The 20,212-nt window shown below is 42.5% G+C and overlaps 1 protein-coding gene and 1 pseudogene across 1 annotated transcript; one reads left to right on the top strand and one right to left on the bottom strand.

Annotated features, from left to right (window-relative positions):
* The first annotated feature begins 9,583 nt into the window (after nt 1–9,583).
* On the top strand, nt 9,584–10,179 carry LOC113839025 (annotated as a pseudogene).
* Nucleotides 10,180–16,602: 6,423 nt separating this feature from the next.
* On the bottom strand, nt 16,603–17,991 carry LOC113839023 (speckle-type POZ protein-like). Its single transcript, XM_035451634.1, has one exon. The coding sequence runs from the start codon at nt 17,935–17,937 to the stop codon at nt 16,843–16,845; it is 1,095 nt and encodes a 364-aa protein (XP_035307525.1). The 5' UTR covers nt 17,938–17,991; the 3' UTR covers nt 16,603–16,842.
* Nucleotides 17,992–20,212: the final 2,221 nt, after the last annotated feature.

Raw genomic sequence — 20,212 nt, 5'->3', positions numbered from 1 at the left:
AAGAAAGAAAGAAAGAAAGGAAGAGGGAGGATTGAAGGAGGGAGGGTAGATGGATAGAAGGAGGGAGATTCCTTGTGCCACTGCAAATGTAACCTTGGACCTCTAAGAGACTTGGGCAGAAGCTGCCAGCATAAACCAGTATAATTAAAAGAACAGCTGCCTTCAATCCTTACCTCCCTGATACATAACACCTGGGCTCATAAAGTAGCTTATAGAAGGAAAGATACATTTCATCATCAGGTTACCTAGCAATACTTCCCACCTTCTAACCCACTATCTAACTCCTGCACCCTGCCTGTTAACCTCCTGCAAACTCAAGGACTCATGCACAGGGACATTCCTCAGCCTGGTTATCAGGCAAGCAGCCTCAAACGAATTCTCCCTTCCTGCCATCTCTCCTCTTGGTACCTCTATATAAGGTCTCTGTGAATAATAAAATTTTGCACCTTGAACAGAAACCTGTTTTGCTGTGGTTCCTTGTTCTCCCTGAACCTATTGGTCTAGGTTGTTTGGTGGCTGCAGCACATCATGGTGTGAGCTCTTGTGGTGCCCTCAGGTCGGGGAAGGGAGGGATGAGGGAAGGAAAGAAGGGAGGAAGCAGGGAAGGAACCAAAGAGGGAGGAAGGAAGGAAGGTGATGGGTGCCCGTTCTTCTGTATATATGTGTCTCTTATTGGTATATGAATAAATACTGTTTGACCAATAGCCAGGCAGGAAGCATAGATGGGGCAAAAAGACCAGGTAAGGCCGGGGAAAGGAATACAGAGGGGCCCTGGGAGAGATGGGAAGATAGGATGCACCAGGCATTCTCTGGTAAGATAAGGTCATGTAGAAATACGTAGATTAGTTGTTATGGGATAAATTATAAAAGGTCTAGCCAGTAAGAACCCTCTCCTCAGTTCCTTCTTCTATGTGGCTGGATATATGGGTCTCTGAAATTCTTTACCCAGATTTCAATAGTAGTTTCAGTGTGGATAGTCTAGGCTACTAGGGAGTCTTACATGATTCCATTTTATTCAATATAGAATCTTATGACAATAGGTGACTAATATTGAGAATTATACACAACTGCTGTAAAATTGGAACATTTTACACACACATCAAAACTCTCCTAGGATTTTATACAGTAAGAAACATACAAAATGACTCTCTGTGTGAACAAAGGGTAATGATTAGAATGACTTAGGGCTGCAGGCTTGCTAATCCCACAATATCTAACTGTGAAGGGGAAGTCCTAGAATCCTGTACTTACTCAGTCTAGGATGGTAGACATGTTGGCTGCTCTTCAGTATATGTTGGAATTGGAAAAAGTAATATCTAATTCCAGTGAAGGTTTAGATTTGCTGCAAAGTGAGTACAAGCAGGAAGAGAGCAACAACTTCCTTCTTCAATGTCCTTTTATTTGCTCCTAGGAGAAGGTGTGTCCCAATTTAGGGTGTGTCCAAGATCTGGATTAAAGGTGTGTGTCTTTAGCCCTTGAGATCCAGTATATATGTGTCTTCTACTTAAAAAGTCTGCATTTGAAGTTTATCCACCTCCTTCAACTTATACAAAACATTTCTAACAATCGTGTCCTCCACTTTAGGATTTTGTTTAATTCCAGGTGTGGTCAAGTTGGAAAGCAAGAGTAAACATCACAAATGCATGTGGTGTATTGGAGTCAATCTTCAATAAATAAAGGATTGGTGTCCATTCCTGCACAGACGTTATTTACTTTTTTCATGTTGTTTTAAGAATTCCTCACAGCTGGGAGGTGGAGGCTCACACCTGTAATCCCAGAATTCAGAAGGCAGAGGAAAGAGATCTCTGAGATTCAAGGCCTGCCTGGTGTATGTAGGTAGTTCCAGGACAGCCAGAGCTGTAACAAGGAGAAAACCAGTCTTGAAAAATCAACAACACAAAAAGAAGACTTCCTCCAATTAACAAGGTACAGGAAGAGGTGCTTTTCTCTCCTCAGGAGTCTCATTGTTCCAATTATGGACGTCATAGTGAATGAATTCATATATAGCAGGGGGAAGCACTGGCAGGTAGGACCCTCTGAAAATGCCTGTTTTCTTTCCTGCCTTGTATTCCAGACTCTCAGTCCCACGGATGGCTCCAACAAATTTTGTTGGTGGTCTTACCTCTCCAACTCTGTTAATCTGCCTTGGAAACCCTCCTCTTTAAGCTTATGCTATGAGAAGATCCTAAATATATCTACACCATCATGCTGATGGCCAAATTAAGCTTTTCATTACCTCATAATTTTTAATTCTTCTCTGGTGACTTCTGTCCTTTAACTTCCAGGCTTATTGTGCTGGGCTTAAAAGTGAGACAGCATTATGGCTTTGAAAGTTTGCAGAATATATTCAAGAGTTACTAAAGGAAAGATTTTAATATGGTTGCCCTTATAATGTGATCTGTAACTGCTCCCCACTTCTATCATCTCTCTACAGTTTATGATGTCTGGAGGGACACACTAGGCCTAGAGGACAGGAAAATAAACATGGCGATTCAATCCACTCAGCAATTCAAAGCCTTGCACTCCTGAAAGTCTGCGACCAACACTATTCCTCCCTCCAATCAGGATAAGTTAATCAATTGATTTTGAACTCCGAATTTTTGCATCCTAATTAGGAATAATTATTGGGGGTTAAATAATAGCATCAGTGGCTCTTCTCTGTGTGTGTGTACAGTCAGAGTGGCAGGTACCCCTTCCCTCAAATGTGTCATTTAACATAAAAGTAGGCAGTCAATGCAGGACCCCTGGTTTCCAAAAGAAATGCTTTACATTGCCAGTCCAGAGCTCCCATGAGCATGGTCCTGGAGAGGAGAGCAGCTTCTCATGGGGCAATTGAGACCCCCCCTCCCCAGGCTGCAGTACAGGAAATGTTCATAGGGTCTGTCATTCCAGGAATGGGACAGGTGGAGATTTACTTTCAGGCATGTGGGTCTCTGGGGGTACCTGAAACAGCCAAAAGTTTCAGGTCTGCAACAGTAGGAGGCACACCCTATATTCGGGAAAAGTGTCCTCATTATCACAAAAACGCATTTATCATTACAGGAAAACAAACTGACTGAAACACATAGAAAGACATAAAAATACACAGAAATGCAAACGAACACACAAGACAGAGAGGACACATTGATGTTGAGAGAGAGAGAGAGAGAGAGAGAGAGAGAGAGAGAGAGAGAGAGAGAGAGAATAGTATGCAGATTGACAATGGATTTAAGGCAATACAAAGTCATTATTAGCCAGTGCCAATTACATGGGGTGTTCTGGATTCCAGTGCAGCAACTACACTTCCTCAGGGTGAGGTTTTAAGCACAATAACCATATTCTGGGTTGACATTTTTGGCTTAACAGGAATAGTTAGCCAGAAGTGGCACTACAGAATCCAAATGTTAGTATATTTCAAGCAAGGTTTGAACCTTTAGAGATATTCCCTGGACTATTTACTTTAGTGATTTAAGCCTTTGTTTGAGTTAAGATAGTGGTGCTGTTTTTGTTTGTTTGTTTTTTTTTTCAAAAAATTCTGGGTTTTACACCTTACATGGTATTTCCATCATGGAGACTGTTATGCTTAGGTATAGGGCCCTGCTAATGTCTGCTTCCTGTTACACGGCGCAGGGAGGTGATGTCTGTGGTCCATGAGACTATTTCACTGTCAGAGGCAAAGGAGGCTGTTGAATGCCCAAGATAACTGGAGATGCTGATGATATCACCTGGCCTGTGGAATGCAGAGAATTGGATGCTAGTGTTCTGAGAAGGTGTCCAGCAGCATTTTAAAAACTGAAACATTTCTCCATCCCATCACAGTTACTTTCTTAACGATGACACAACATCCCTTCAGGATTAATCATTTCTCTCATGTGTTGGCAGTTTGAAATATTTTACCAGGAACTTAAGAAGTAATCATGACTTGTTTAATTCATCTTTCTCCCTCTTCCTCTCTTCTTCTTCTTCTTCTTCTCTCTCTCTTCTTCTTCTTCTTCTTCTTCTTCTTCTTCTTCTTCTTCTTCTTCTTCTTCTTCTTCTTCTTCTTCTTCTTCTTCTTCTTCACTACTTGTCTCTCTGCATAATAGGGTCTGCTAAAGGACCCACTATGAACCAAGTTAGCCTCAGACTCACAGATCTGAGTGAGACTCTGCCTTCTGAATACTCTATTGAAGTCTTGGACTACCACATTCATGCGTGGCTCATTTACTTGTATTTAATTACCTCAACTATACTGTTAGTCTTACAAATTACATTGAAAGTTTAATTTTAACATGAATTTAAAGAACATGAAGATTTTGTTATTATATACAGCAGCATTGTAATTAGATCATCATCATCAAAATTACATGTGTAGTAATTTGTGATAATATCTCACATGGTTGTTTTGCCAGCATAGCATTCTTGAAACAGACCAAAATGGCTAGGCCAGCAGAACTTAAGTTTATAGAAACATGAAGCAAAATTTTCCACAGGGTACCACTAGGGGAGAGAGTCAGTGGAACTATACCCTTGTTTAGAACCTGATGCCTACAGCAATGAATCTTGGCAATGAAGAAACCAAATCATATATTTGACTCTGATTCAAAGCATGGACTGGCTCCTGGAGAATCCTGCTCCAGCATTCCAGAATGATGCTGTCTCAGTGACTGTAACTGTCTCCTCAAAGGCCATTCCATCTTTCTATCATGACAGCTGATTTAGGAAATTGGTAAACATGCTAATATCAGTGAAATCCCTGAATGTTGGCCACTGTTGCAGCTCTTTGGCTGTGAATTTAGTTCCTTGGTCAGAAGACATACTGTGTGGAATATCATGATGGTTGACAAGGTAGTTTTGGTAAAATCATTTCATGCAGGAAAGGCAAGTCCATAACTAGAATGAATACCTACTCCAGTAAGGACAATGTGTTGTATCCTCCCCACAGGAAATGGTCTAATATAGTCATTCTATCACCTAGGTCTTGACTGTTATTATGGAGAAATGTTGATATATCTGTGTCTCTGTGTTGGTCCCAGCTGTTGGCAGATCTGGCATTCAGCAGCAGCTGCAACCTGGTCAGTCTTGAAGAGTGAATGTGCACATTCTTGATCTCATGGATAACCCCACCTCAGCTACCATGGCTTCTTTGATCGTGGGCCCATCCTGCAATAACAAGGATGGCATGGGAAAAGAAGTTGACTGTCTCAGAATGTGTCATCCTATCTACTTGATACTGAACTCCTCCTCTTCTGAAAACGCCTTTCTTTAATTTTCATTTTTAATTTTTATATTTAAATTAAGCAATCTTATTTTACTTACCAATCCCAACCTCCCACTTCCCCCAACATCTCCACATCCCATCTCCATCTTTCCCTCAGAGAGGGTTTGACCTCCCTTCCGGGATCATCAAAGTCTATCAAATCATTTAGGGCAGGCGCTCTATCCTGTGTCACAGCTGAGACACTATGCCTCCAAAGGAAATGGGCTCCTAAAAGCCATCTTATGTACTAGGAATAAATATTGGATCCACTCCCACTATCTCCAAAGATTTCCCAAGCCTGCAACTGACTTACTCTGCTGGGCTGAAAATTATAAGAGCATTCTGGTTTGCAAAGGGGACAGAATATATTCAACACTTACTGACCGGCATCTTTCTTCCAATGTGGGGTCATGAATTTAGCAAATATAATCACTTCAAATGAGTGATTTTTGGGATAGGGTACCTACCACCCTGACTCTGAAGGCACCTGGTGAAGAATCACCTATGGTATTTCGTGGCCACCTGCAATAAGTCCACCAAAGAAAACAAAAGAAAAAAATCGAACATTCAAAACCAATTGATTGAATTATCTTCTACAGACAGATAATTAGTGTGGCAGCCAGATTTATACTATAGCCAGACTGGGAATGGTTGAGCTGTTGAATCAATGAACTTATTTGCATGTGGGGTCTAGGCTTAGAGAGTCCCTCTGAGATAGAACTAAGTGGAGAAATATGACATCTAGGGAGAATTTTTTTTAACATTATAGAGGAGGATCCATCTGAAAGCACCTCCCTGTAGAGTTTCTGTTGAATATAGTCTCCATTTCATGGAAATTAGAAAAATCTCTCACTTTTAGGCAACTGTAGAATAAGCATACAGCTCTGAAGTTGATGAGGACAGACCCCACGAGTGGAGGAGGGTTATTATGAGCTATCGGTGATCCATCTAAGAGATTGACAGGAGAAGGATTTTGGATATTCATTGGCCGAACTCTTAGACAGGACTGGTAAAGTGTTTCTAGGTAGGATTATGCAATTATATTAAGGGAAAGAAAAAACCAAAACATCAGTTTTGGATAATTTTAATACAAGAGTTTCACAGAGTCGTGATCATCAAGGAGAATATGTAAATAATTAATACTATGTTATGGTTAATTAAATGAAATTAGAGCTGTAATTCCCATCCTATAGATGCAGATTAAAGTTACGTGTGTTCATTCCAGAAAATTCCTACTTCAAATTAAGCATCAGGACTCACTTGGTTACATCTGCTTCCTTATGCCAGCCAAATCTGCCAACAGCTGAGACCAACACAGAGACACAGATATGTCACTGTAATGCCAGCTTCGTGAGACCCCCAAATACATCCAAGGAGCTGACTCACTGATGCAAATCCATAAGGTGGAATGTTAAGTTACAAGCCTGAAAAAGGAGCGCATCCATCAAACTGGCCTAGGAGCTGCAGGAAAAGGGTGCTTGGCCTCCAATATAATGGGCTTTTAAAGGAAAAAACACAGGCAGGGTGGTAGTTGCCTTGGCTTTCAGGATTGGGTAAGAGTAGGTGACCTTTGCATTCATTGATGTGGGGGCTAGAGGAATTTCAAAATTGTTACTAAGAGTTGCCCACAAGGACATTTGTGATGAGAAGACAATAGTTCCCCAAATTAGTCATTGTCTGCCCCCCAGATGGGGTCATTTTCACCATGGTGGGGACAATTTGCGTGCTCCTTAGAACTGTTATATGGTTCCATGGCTGGGGCTGAATCTGCCTTGGGCCATGCAGAAAATTTCTCAAGGTGGATATTTCTGATGGAGTTAATACCATCTTCCTCAGTTTACCTTGCTCTTACAGTCATCATTTCCCCATGCTAAACAGTCAAAAACTTGGTGATAGGAGGACTACATTAGACCATTTCCTCTGTGGAAGGGACAACACTTTGTCCTTACTGGAGTAGGTACTCATTCTGATTATAGTTTTAACTTTCCTACATGTAATGATCTTACCAAAACTACCTTGACAACCATCATATTTTCCACATAATATGTGGTGACCAAGGAACCAAATTCGCAGCCCTCGAGGGAAAAAGGTTACCAACACTCAAGCAATCCCCTGGTCTTTCCATGTTCACCAACTTCTTAAATCAGCTGGCATGATAGAAAGATGGAATGGCCTTTTGAGGACACAGTTAAATAGCCAATGAGACAGTATCAGCCTGGAATGCTGGAGCAGGATTCTCAGGAGGCAGTATATGCTTTGAATCACAGACAAATATATGATTTGGATTCTGCATAGCCAAGACTCATGGTTCCAGGCACTAGGTTTTAGAAAAGGGATTAGTTCCACTCACTATTTCCCCTAGTGGTCCTGTGGGGAAAATTACTTGCTGTTCCCATGACCTGAAGTTATGCTGGCCTGGGCATTTTAGTACCAGGCTGATGATGGTGTGGGTGTTATGTATCATAGAGGAAAGGACTGAAGGCAGTTATTCTTTTAATTATAATGGGTTATGATGGTAGCTTCTGCCCCAGTCTATTACAGGTCCAAGGTTACTTTTGCAATGGCACACGACACCTCCCTCCATCCATCCATCTACCCTGCCTCCTTCCATCATCCCTCTTTCTTTCTTTCTTTCTTTCTTTCTCTCTTTCTTTCTTTCTTTTCTTTCTTTTTGATAACTTGCTGCTATGCCTGTCTGGCTCTGCTTGAAGATGCTCTATGAGCCAAGTTAGCCTCAGAGTCACAGAGCCGAGTCAGCCTCTTTCTTCAGACTTCTCTAATCAGAGTCTGGAGCACCACTTTGATGAATAAAGGTTGGAGCGTGCGCCAAACTATGAACTGTAATCTGGGATGGTAAAGTCTCTTCATTCAAGAAAACACCAGGGCAAAACACAGGCCAGAGAGGGTAACAGGAACTCAGCAAGTGTGGCCGGAAAAAGGCTAGGGTGTTTCGGTGCAGCCCTTAAGAAGCTCCCTTATGTCACACCAACTTTCCTTCACCATGCCCTTATGGGCAAGTCCCGGGTCCAACTGGCACCTGTAGGGTGACTATTGGGCAGGGCTAGGGTATTTCCCTACAATTCGCCTTTTAGTCTAAAAGAGGATTAAAACTTAATGGTGTAAAATATCCAAAACTAACAATCATAAAGGTGAAATACAAGTAGATACAATAATCTGCTATGGCACATCCTATGTCTTAAAGTCATGTGGAAAAGGTGTCTAACTTGAACACCTTCTTCCAATCCCAACTCTAAACTATAAGAAGGTCTGTCTTAACTAGGCTTTCACTACCCTAATAAACAATAATGGGGAACGGGGGCGTAGCATCTTCTAGGTTACTTCCTGCTGAAATGGGACAACGATAGTCATGTGGGGGCCCTGTGGAAAAAATGCTAGTACAGAGAAGGTCTCTAATGAGTTATGTCTAGTCCATGTTAGATGAGATTTGCTTGATTGAAGATGTACGTTGAAATCCTCAACTTGTTTGAAGTCATTACTCGAGGTTCTGGTTGGAATGTCAGTTGAAACGGAGTGAGTTGAATCCAGTGCAGTCGAGGAGGTGCAGTCCAATTCTTTTTCCGGAGCATGCAGGAATTGCTGTCAGGCTGGTTCTTGTCGGCTATATGGGACTCAAATATAAATGTCATCAGAGAAATGTTTGCTTGTTCATGTAGGCAATCCTTGAAGAACAACAATTATGAGAGGGTGTAGGCCTTGAAAGAAAGAGCCAAGAAAAGACAAAGACAGTCCTCTTATTCTTCATTTATTCTGTATTATAGTGATTGGCTTCTTGATATAACACAGAAACTTTAAAATGTTGTTAAATAACATGCTTGGATTTTAGAGTAGGAAAGCCAAATCCAACTCTAAATCCAGCATTGATTTAATTGAATAGGGACTAGGAAATGAAGAGATATAGACTTATTTGAGAGACAGCTGTAAATTTTACCATATGGCATTTTCCTTTTGTTCGATGGTTATAGCTACGTTCTTTCCTTAAGTATCCACATATGTAGTGTCCTTTGACTTCTGGAGGAGGGTTCCTCAGTAAATACCTGTCAGTCATCCATGTCGAGAGGGTTGTCTTCTGCAACTCGAATCTTGATCAATTTTGATGGTATCCAAAGATTTTCTTCTTCTGTGGAGACAATGCAAAACCTCTACCCCAATGTAACACATGTCCAGGTTTCCATACAGAGGTCAGCACATCTTTGAAATACACTGGTTGGTTCAGTTCAGCTGTTTTTTCCGTAGTCCAGTGTCTTTCCGCAGCTATTTGTCCACTCTCATTTATCATTGAGAAAATTAAGCGTTAAAAGCATTATGCAATCTATGTTTGGGGGGTTTCACTTTAACAGCTTGACTATGGAGCATCTCCTTAAGTGTCCTGTTAGACCTTTCAATGACTGGTTGTCCTGTAGGGTTGTGTGGTATACAGACTGCTGCCTGGAAGTAGTTGGCCAGGAATTTCAAGCTCACTAGGCCATCTTAGCAGCTTGTTCTCCAGTTTTCAGAGCCATGTTTGAACATGACATGGAGGAGAGAAGAAAAAACCGCGTGGAGATCCAGGATTAGGACCCGCAAGAGTTCAAGGCAATGATGGACTTCATTTATACCGGGAAGGCACCAGACCTCCACAACATGGCAGATGCTGTGCTGGCAGCTGCTAACATGTATGGCCTAGAGTGTTTGAAAGTCAGGTGCGAGGATGCCCTCTACAGGGACCTCTGTGTTGACAATGCTGCACACACTCTCATCCTGGCTACCTCCACAGTGCAGGTAAGTTGAAAACCAAGACACTTGATTTCATTACAGCTCAGGCTTCTGATGTATCTGAGACCTCAAGCTGGAAGACAATGATGGTCTTACATCCCCAGTTGTTGGCTGAAGCATACAGCTCCTTGGCCTCTACTCACAGTTCATTACTTGAGCCCCCTCCCAAATGCCTGAAGCAATCATAGGATCCTCTCAGGTGGGAACTACAGTTGTATTCCATAAGCAGCAGCCAGCTTTGTAACCAAGGCCACCTGAAGACTTCGGGACATGTGAAGGATATCCAGAGTATGTGAAGAAAGATATCATGTTGGCACAGCACTTTGATTCCCCTCTAAATGAGTTGAATCACGGGGATCACTGGATTCCAGGATACTTTCCGCTGTTGCTGGACCACTTTCCATTTTGTCCAATGAGTTGGATCCTGGGATTCCATTCAGTTGCTTGCCCCAAGCACATCTCAACAGGGTTTCTTTGGAAGAACCTGTCTGGACTGGACTGAGCAGAGCTATGAGGAAGGATTTAGAGCAAAGGATGAAACAGACATACATGTTTGCTTACGAGAGACAGAGAAGAGTGAAAGATGCCAGTTTTTTTCTCCAAACTCAATTTATGGGCACTGGAGGGTTGACTCACTTGGCCAAAGCAATTGCTGCTCTTGCAGAGGACCAGTTCTTGAGTTCAGCTCTCTGCATCCCTGGGTGACTTCTCAAACATCTGTAACTGGAGACCCAGAGGATTGAAGTCCTCCTCTTGTGTCTATGGGTGTGTCCATCTCTGTTATCCAAAGGCAATATAAAGTGAATAAAAATTTCACAATCAGTTTGTGGATTCCATGGTTTTCCTGTTTGCAGAATCCCACTTTAGTCCATCCAGCTCTGCTGCATTGTGGAATTTTATACAGAATCCTCAGGGCCCCTGCAGTCCCATGAGTTTTCTGCTAGCCTGTGTCTTTTTATAGGCGACTTAAGACCATTAATATTGAGGAATATTAATGACCATGGATTGTTCATTCTTGTTTGCTTTAAATTTGTGGTTACTTGTGGGATTTTTGTGTGGATTTCTACCCCATTTATCTTTGGCTGCTGGTAAAGTGGGATTATCTATTGCCTATGTTTTTCTGGATATAGTTAACTTCCTTTGGTTGGAGTCTTCCTTCCACAACTTTCTTGAGGACTGGATTAGTGGATATGTATTGTTTAAATATGGATTTTTCATTGCTTATCTTGTTTTCTGGATCTGTATTGATTGAAACTGAAAGAGCCCCGAAGAGGTACTTTCGTAGAAGGAGACCCGCACCCAGGAATCAGCGAGACCACGAACTTGGATGCAAAACCGCAAGAGGCTTTATTGGAGATACGGGTACCTGGGAGACTTAGCTTCTGTGAGGCCAAGCGCACCGAGCCAAGGGAAAGGGGTCCTTATATAGGGAAAAAGGCGCAAGCTAGGAGCAGGGATTCTATTGGATAATTCTAATGAGGCATTGTACAGAGCTATTCCCATTGGTCAGTGTAAATGAGGCGCTATACAGGGTTATTCAAATGAGGCGAAGTACAGAGTTATTCAAATGAGGTGAAACACAGAGTCTTTCAAATGAGGCGAAATACAGAATCATTTCTATTGGATGGTTCAAATGAGACACAGAGCCATTCCAGATCAGCATATTCTCAAGGTCTGGTGTCTGGTACAACAGACTCAATTCCCCCCCACTCCACGTCCAGATGGCTGACCTTGGGGGTGGAGACCTTGGGAGGGAGTGTTTCTCATCGGGCGGGGGCTCAGGGGCAGGTCTCAGGCCGGCCCACCTGGTGCTCGTTCTCGGGCCTGGCGTGCGGCGGGTGGTGGGGGAAGTGGAGGCCGCCGGGGGTGGGGATCGGGGAAGCCGCCGACAGGAGGAGGAGGAGACAAACTTGAGAAAGAAAGGGCTAAGGGGCAGGGGTCTTTCAAAACCTCTTCTGGCCATAGTAATCTGGGTTGGCCTCCTTTGTCTCTTAGTGTTGGTAGAATATCTATCCAGGACATTCTGGCTTTTAGTGTTTCCTCGGAAAAGGAAGGTGTATTTCTAATAGGTTTGCCTTTATAGATTACTTGATGTTTTTCCTTAGCTGCTTTGAATGTTGTTTCTATATTCTGTGTGTTTGGGGTTTGAATTTTTATGTGGTGAGGGAACTTTTTTGTGGGCCCCTCTATTTGGTATTCTGTAGGCTTCTTTTACTTCCATTGGCATGTCTTTCTTTAGGTGGGGAAAGTTTACTTCTATGATTTTTTTGAATCTGCTTTCTGCATCTTGAGTTGCGTTTTTCACTTTCTTCTATAGCCATTAATTTTAAGTTGGACCTTTTCATGGTGTCCCCTATTTCATGTATATTTCCTGTTAGGGATGGTTGCCTTAACATGTTCTTTGAACGAAGATTCTATTTCTCCTAATGTATCTTCAATGCCTGAGATTCTCTCTTCCATGAGTTGTTTTCTGTGATTATTCTTGCATCTGTACATCGTGAACATATACTCAGCTTTTCTATTTCCAGAACTCCCTCAGCCTTGCTTTTGTTTATTGTCTCTACTTCATTTTTCTTGTCTTGAACTGTTCCCTTCATAAGTTTGATTATTTTTTTCTCAGCTTTCTTAAAGGGAATTGATTGTTTCTTGTAGTTTTGGGTTGTTTTTTCCTTCCATTTCTCTAAGGCATTTTTCCAATATCTCTTTGAGGACTTCTATCATTTTCATGAAGTTGTTTTAATAGTCATTATCTTCTGCTTCTTCTGTTGTAATGATCAGTTCTTGCTAGTGGAGAGTCCCTAGACTCGGGTGCTGTCATATTGATGTTTTTTTTTTTCTGTTGTTGAATATGTTTTCAGATTTTCTTCTTCCCTTCCCTCTTTCTGTTGGGTGTAGAAGTCATTCCTCTCCTGTTTTGTCAGGACCAAGGTTTCCTTCCAGTGGGTGCAAACATGTCCAATACTCTGATGTTTCTCCTCTTCCGGTGCATGGAGCCAGGACTGGTACCAGGTCTCTGCAGTCCCTGGGTGGGGTGGATCCCACAGGGATTTGATCACCATTGAGCAGGGCAAATGAGACTCAAATAATCTATCGTGTTTGTCTTTTCCCTGCCTCTCATAGATCATGTGTAGACAAAGTATTTCAGACCTACCTATGAGTGTGGTTAGTGAATATACTAAATCCTTCTCCTGTCAGTCACTTAGATTGAGTGTTATTAGGACATATACTCCCTCATCCACAGGTAGGTTCTGTCCTGTTCAACCACAGTACTGCTATGCATATTCTTCTGTTCACTAATGTGAGAGATTATTCTCCTTACCATGATTTGCAGACTATATTCCACAGAAACCATAAAGGGAGGGGATTTGGATGGATTTCCCTCTGTAGCGTGATGATCAAGATTCTCTGTACATGTCATCTCTCTCATGTTTGTCTTATCTTGGAGAGTATCTCTAAGCCTAGACTACAAGGAAATGAGTTCACTGATTGAATGAGCACAGCCATTCCCAGTCTGGCTGTCCTGAAAGTCTGGCTGCAACACTACTTATCTTTGAGTGGAAGATAATTAAATCAATTGTTTTTTATTGTTTGTATTTACTTGTTTGTTTTTTGGGGGGTTTTGTTTTTTTGTTTTGATTTGTTTTTACTTTGGTAGAATTTTATAGGTGGCCACTTAAGGCACAGGTGATTCTTCACTAGGTGGATTCAGGGTCAGGGTAGTAGGTACTCCATCCTAGAAACAACTCCTTTGATGGGATTATATTTGTTAATTTCAAGACCCCAAAATATGCTGCCCACACTCTCATCCTGGCTGACCTCCACAATGCAGAGTAGCTTAAAGCACAGTTACTGGATTTCATTACAGCTCATGCTTCTGAGGTCTCTGAGATCTCATAGTGTAAATTAACAGATGGGTGACATCCACACTTGTTAGCAGAACCATACTGCTCCCTGGCATCTGGAGCTGTCTTGTCGGCGAACCTGTAATGGTGGCCATATGCCTTTGGGCATGGCTTCAGGCAGGTGGAAGAAGAAAGAGGGAGGCTTGAGGTGTGGCTTCTTTTCATTCTTTTTGCTTCGATCTGCTGAAGCCATGCCCAAAGGGATGTGGCCACCATTACAGGTTTACTGGAGAAGAACCCTTTATGATCTTCCACTTGAGCTGATAATATTTGTGGATTGTTTAAGTCCTTGTTCCCTTTAAGGGCCATTTTTAAGTGCTTTAAGTCATGTCCTTCTCTTCCAATCATTGTCTGTAGTTGACAAATTTCCTTAGAAATTTCTACAGGTCATTAGGAGTTTGGGTTATAGTAGTCATATCCACCCCAGTGTCCACCAAACCAGAAATAACTTTATTTTTATTCTTACTTTCAACTGAGGCCTCTGATCCTTTAGAGAAGTTTACCAAAATATGTGTTTTTTGTCTCCTCCATTCTCGTTTGATTCATCATCCCTAGCCAAAATACCATCTAGGAAATGTACCATCTATTTGTACCAATAGGCAATGTACCATCTATTTGTCCTTGAGAGATTGTCCTCCACAATGACTGGGAATGGCCAGACACTTCTCGATGTGGTGGCCTTCAAGATGCTCCTCAAGGAGTATCTCAATTGTAACGGGTTCCTTCTAAGTCTCTTGTCAATCTACACTCATTGATCCAGAATCTGTCCTTACCACATCTCCTACATAATCCAGGAGGTGGAAGCCTTCTATATGAGACATTGTTGGAATTTACTTGCCTACACTTCCTCCTCATATATCCTATTCAGCCACAGTTAAAACACCTATTATTCTGATGCATTCTTGACCCTCTGGGGATTGCTCTTCCTACCAAAGTTCCTGTTTCAGTACAGTTACTGGCCTCTTGTTTTCTTGTTAGACCTTTAGGGTTTGCTTCTCCTTCCCAAGCTTCTGAATCTTGGACATTAGACTTGAGATTAGCTATATGCAAGACCCACTCTTCTAGTGATGCTGATCTGGTCTATAAAGGCAAAAGTATCCTTTTGCATAATGGATTTGCATTTTCATAGGCTAGAGATTGTATGAGTATTTTTCTAGAGTCTAAATTTGCTACCTGCAAATCTACTGCTCTAGTTAGTCTTCATTAAATCAGTGAACTGTTCTGTTCCTCTCTGTGCTACGTTAACTGATTGAATGGCATTGTCCAATTCTTCAACCCTATGCTGGGTATTTTGCACCGTTGCATCTAGTTGATGAGTAACATTGCCTATCTGAGTTTCTAGCTGGCTACAGATATTCTTTAGCTGGTCATTGTCTTCTGACAGCCTAGCCTCTAAAGCTTCAGACATGGAGGATCTCTCTGTGTTTATCTTATCATAAATACGCTGTATCTCATCAGACAGCTCTGTCTTTATGTATTGGACACAGAGCCAAGCTTATCATCCAATTTCTGTTCCACTTGCTGCACAATTGTGGTCTGACCTAATCTGTTTTCCAAAACCTCATTGCGTAAAGCTGTTATTTCCTGCAAGCAGGTGGTGAGGTTATTTCTGTCCCTGTTCCTGAGTCCTCTGGCTAGTAATACTATTTGTTCCAGCAAGCTAACTGCCATGACAGCATATATGGCAATAATTGGCAAATTAGCATCCTCCTCAAACAGTGAATGCACGTAATAAGCAAAAACATTACCAATTTTAGCAAATGATAAATATTCCAACATGATTTTACCTGATTTCTACTCCAGATGCAGTAAATATATTTGACCAGCAGGTAGCACAGGCCTTCAGTTATTCAGAGGCTTTTGGCAGCAGTTGGTCAGCAGTGGAGAGAGGTCACAAATCAGCTGCACTTATCTTAGAGAGTATACGGCTTTTCAGCTGCGACTTACAAAAGTGTCAGTGCTTATCTTAGAGATTATACGGCTTTTTGGCTTTGGCTTTCCCATTCAGCTGCAAGGGGAAGCCTCTGCTGAAAGCCGAAACTTACTCACCTCTAGGCAGCTAGAAAATGGCTCTGAGCAGCTCAGCTGCAGCAGGTCTGCTGCTAGCCGGGAACACCTGTGGAGAGAGGGTGCTTTCCGGGCCTAGGCGGCAGGCGTGATGGAAACCACAGCCTGTCCCAAATGGGGTGTGGGTTTCCAATATCCCACTTCTGACAACCAGATATAGTAGGAAAGTACCAATACGGAGTCAGGTAGAAATATAAGGGTATTTAATAGGGAAAAGCCTTACTTACAGAGCGAACCAGCCAGCCGTTGGTAGTCTGTACAGCAAGCTGCAAAGAGAAACCGAAACCGAAAACACAGCCCCCTACTCACTCTGACCACGCCCTCAACAGCCTGCTCAGGTACTCCTGTACCAGCCCCTAAGAAGGCGTGGCTACAGCTTCCCCTACAGAGGCCCTTAGGGGTCTGGGGGTCTTTCAAAAAAATGACACAGGCTAGCAGAAAGCTCATGGGAATGGAGTGGCCCTGAGGATTCTGTATAAAATACCACAGTCGAGCAAGGCTATAAGGACTAAAGTGGGATTCTTCAAACAGAAAAACCATGGAAGCCAGAAACTGATTGTAACATTTTTATTCACTTTATATTGCCTTTGGTTAACAGAGATGGACACACCATAGACACCAGAGGAGGACTTCAATCCTCTAGGTCTCCAGTTACAGATGTTTGAGAAATCACCCCGTCCAGCAACAGTGTAAAGTATCCTGGAATCCAGTGCTCCCCGTGATTCAACTGTTTTAGAAGGCATCAAAGGGCTGTGCCAACATGCTGTCTTTCGTCAGATACTCTGGATATCCTTCTCGTATTCCCGCAGTCTTCAGGTGGCCTTGGTAATAAAGCTGACCAATGCTACTGCAATACACCTGTAGTTCCCAGCTGAGAGGATCCTATGATTGCTTCAGGCGTTTGGGAGGGGGCTCAAGTAATGAACTGTGAGTAGAAGCCAAGGAGCTGTATGCTTCAGCCAACAACTGGGGATGTAAGACCATCATTGTCTTCCAGCTTGAGGTCTCAGATACATCAGAAGCTTGCGCTGTAATGAAATCCAGTGTCTTGGTTTTCAGCTGCCCTGCACTGTGGAGGTCAGCCAGGATGAGAGTGTGGGCAGCATTCTCAACACAGAGGTCCCTGCAGAGGGCATCCTCGCACATGACCTTCAAACGCTCCAGGCAATACTTGTCAGCAGCTGCCAGCACAGCATCTGCCATGTTGTGGAGGTCTGGTGCCTTCCCGGTATAAATGAAGTCCATCATTGCCTTGAAGACTTGTGGCTCCAGATCCTGGATCTCAACACGGTTTTTTCTTTTCTCCTCCATGTCATGTTCAAACATGGCTCTAAAAACTGGAGAGCGAGCTGCTAAGATGGCCTTATGGGCTTGGAATTCCTGGCCAGCTACCACCAGGCAGCAGTCTGTGAAGAGGGAATTCTCCCACAGCTGTCCTAGCTCATCTTCCAAAGTGTTCCTTGGAACCTGGATACCGGGCACTGTGCTCTTCTCACAGTTGATGAGGGAGTCTTGGACCACGAGGTCCACCTCGCAAAAGATAGTGAGTTCATTGTCTGGGAAAAGCCAAGACTCCAGACCCAAGAGCAAATCTCGGTGGATGAACTTTTTGAATCCCCAGTGTTGTTTTGGCGTGAACTTGAAGAATCTTGGGCTTATCTTGCCATTGATTTTCTCTCCATCGACACTGATGATCCAAAACCGGAACCTTGCCCATGCTGGGCTCTTTGGGCAGCTGAGCATCGTTAGGTGAACTGACAGGTAACCGTTGCTTTCTTCGTCGATCCCATTTGTGAGTATTTTAAAACACCATTTGTCGTTGTCACTGAATAATCCTGAGGAGAAGGTTGGGCTTTTAATGGCGCCCCCTATCTCCTGAAGCAAGAATCCGAAGTTGCTTATGGTCCAACTGTAGGAGAATTTCTGCACACTGAAATCTGTGTAGCCCGATCTCTCGGCTGCCCGGTCTTCTGACATATCTACTGTGGTGGTTTGAAAGTGAACCTGGATCCCAAAATGAAGAAGTAGGCCTTTTTCTTCTTCCACCTGAGGTCACAATTGCAGATATCTGTAACAAGAAAAGTAAAATCCTGAGAGACTCATATTGGCATTCAAACTTGAAGTTGAAGATCAGGGAGGCAAAGCAGCCAAGCCACTAGCTTTTGCCTCTTTCAGGCTCCATGAGCTCTCAACAAACATCACACTGCTGCCTCTTCTCAAATTAACTGGAGATAATCCTGAGACTGACTACTGAAGACCCCACTCCTAATTTTATACACTCCAGTGCTGGGATAAAGGGCATGAGCTCTGTTACTCTTTTAATTTGGTACAATCTCATGTGTGTACTTGAACACATAGAGAACCATCTGCCTTTGTCTCCTCAGTCCTCAGAAGAAAGTAGTCAGTGTGGATTCTCTAGCTAACTAGTATGGCTGCTTTCCTATTTTGATCCCCAGTGGCTCCATAAATTGTAAGGTGTATCTGTAGCACCACAGTTAGCTTTTATGCTTTTATTTTCTGTTTTCCCCTCTGTTCCCACTTCTGTAGGGCTGGAAATTTGGAAACCTCTCTGAAATTTTCTATCAAGAATCAATATAAGTTTAATAGATGAGAGTTTTGGCTACTATGGACAGTTACATCACTCTGATGTAACTATTTTTGACAATTTCACTCCACTGTTGAACCTTTTGAACATTTTATACACTCGTGTCCAAAAGTGTTGTACTAGGGTTCTCTAGAGTCACAGAACATATGGAATGAACCTCTCTCTGTGGGAAGAAAGGAGATTCACTAGAATGTCTTAGGCTGCAGTAGTGTAATTTCCACAGTGTCTAGCTGTGAAGAGAATGTATAAGAATCCAGTACTTACTCAGTGCAGGAGGTTGGATGTGACTGCGGCTTTTCAGTATATGCTGAAATTCAAATAAGTGTTCTCAAATGGCAGTGAAGAGATGGACTTGCTGAAAGATGAGTGCAAGCAGTCAGAGTGCTGATGCTTCCTTCTTGCATGTCCTTTTATATGCCTCCAGCAGAAGGTGTGTCCGAATTTAGGGTGTGTCTCGTAGCGTAAGATCTTGATTAAAGGTGTTTGTCTTAGACTGGGTGGTGGTGGCACACGCCTTTAATCCCAGCTCTCAGAGGCAGAGGCAGGTTGATCTCTGTGAGTTCCAGTCCAGCCTGGTCTGAAGAGCAAGTGTCAGGATATGCTCCAAAGCTACACAGAGAATCCCCGTCTTGAAAAAGCAAAAAAAAAAAAAAAAAAATGTGTGTCTTCAGGCCTGTTGATACTGCTCTTATCCTTGTGTTTTTGACCTCCAAAATCAGAATTTCAAATGGATCTCCTATTCCAACACATGCAAAATGTTCCTCACAGTTGTGCCATCCATTTTAGGATTTTTTTAGTTAATTCCACGTGTGGTATATTTGGGAAGCAAGAAAAACCATCACAAGTGCATTTTGCTTGCCACAATTATTCTTTTGTAAATTAAGAAATGTTTTCTATTCCTACACTGTTGTTATTTACTCTTCTCATGTTGGTAAATATTCCTTCCACCCCACTGTGGTGGCATATACCATTAATCCCAGGACTTAGGAGTCACAGGTAGGCATTTCTCTGTTAGTTCAAGGCCAGCTTGGTATACAGACATAGTTCTATGACAACCAGAGCTGTTACACAGAAATACATATTTGTGAAAAAAATGTATTCTTCCCATGAACACGATCCAGGAAGAGGTCCTTTTTTTTCTCTCAGTGTTCACAACATGAAGCTCATGATCGTAGAATCCCTTTATTGTGGGCATTAAGCAGGGCTAGGCAGTACCATCTGAAAATGGCTATATACTTTCCTACCTTTCATTCCATCCATACTCGCTATCGGGGAATGTCTCCACCAAATTTCACTAGTGGTCTTGCCTGTCCTACTCTGTTAATCCTCCTTGAACACAAGCTTCCGGATCCACCTAAGTGTGTGCTATCAGAAGACCCTGAAGGCCTCTCATTTTGTTCCTGTTGAGTGCCAAGATAAAGCTTCTCATTACCTCATCATTTTCATCCCTCACTTGTAATTCTGTCTTCTTCAATCTTTGAACTTCCAGGCTCATTCTGCTAGGCTTAAAATAGTAAGAGCATTCTGGTTTGCAAAGGGTACAGAATATATTCAACAATTACTGAAGTGCATATCCCTTTCATATGCGGTCTTGAATTTAACATATATAATCCCTTCAAAGGATTGATTTCTGGCATGGAATACTGC

Source organism: Cricetulus griseus (assembly GCF_003668045.3).
Source record: "Cricetulus griseus strain 17A/GY chromosome 1 unlocalized genomic scaffold, alternate assembly CriGri-PICRH-1.0 chr1_0, whole genome shotgun sequence".
Classification (NCBI taxonomy): domain Eukaryota; kingdom Metazoa; phylum Chordata; class Mammalia; order Rodentia; family Cricetidae; genus Cricetulus; species Cricetulus griseus.
Note: the sequence above shows the minus strand (reverse complement) of the source record. Positions and strands in the feature narration are given on the sequence as shown.

Excerpts from the sequence above, each read along its gene's own strand:
- LOC113839023 (XM_035451634.1), bottom strand. The coding sequence starts at position 17,937 with ATGTCAGAAGACCGGGCAGCCGAGAGATCGGGCTACACAGATTTCAGT.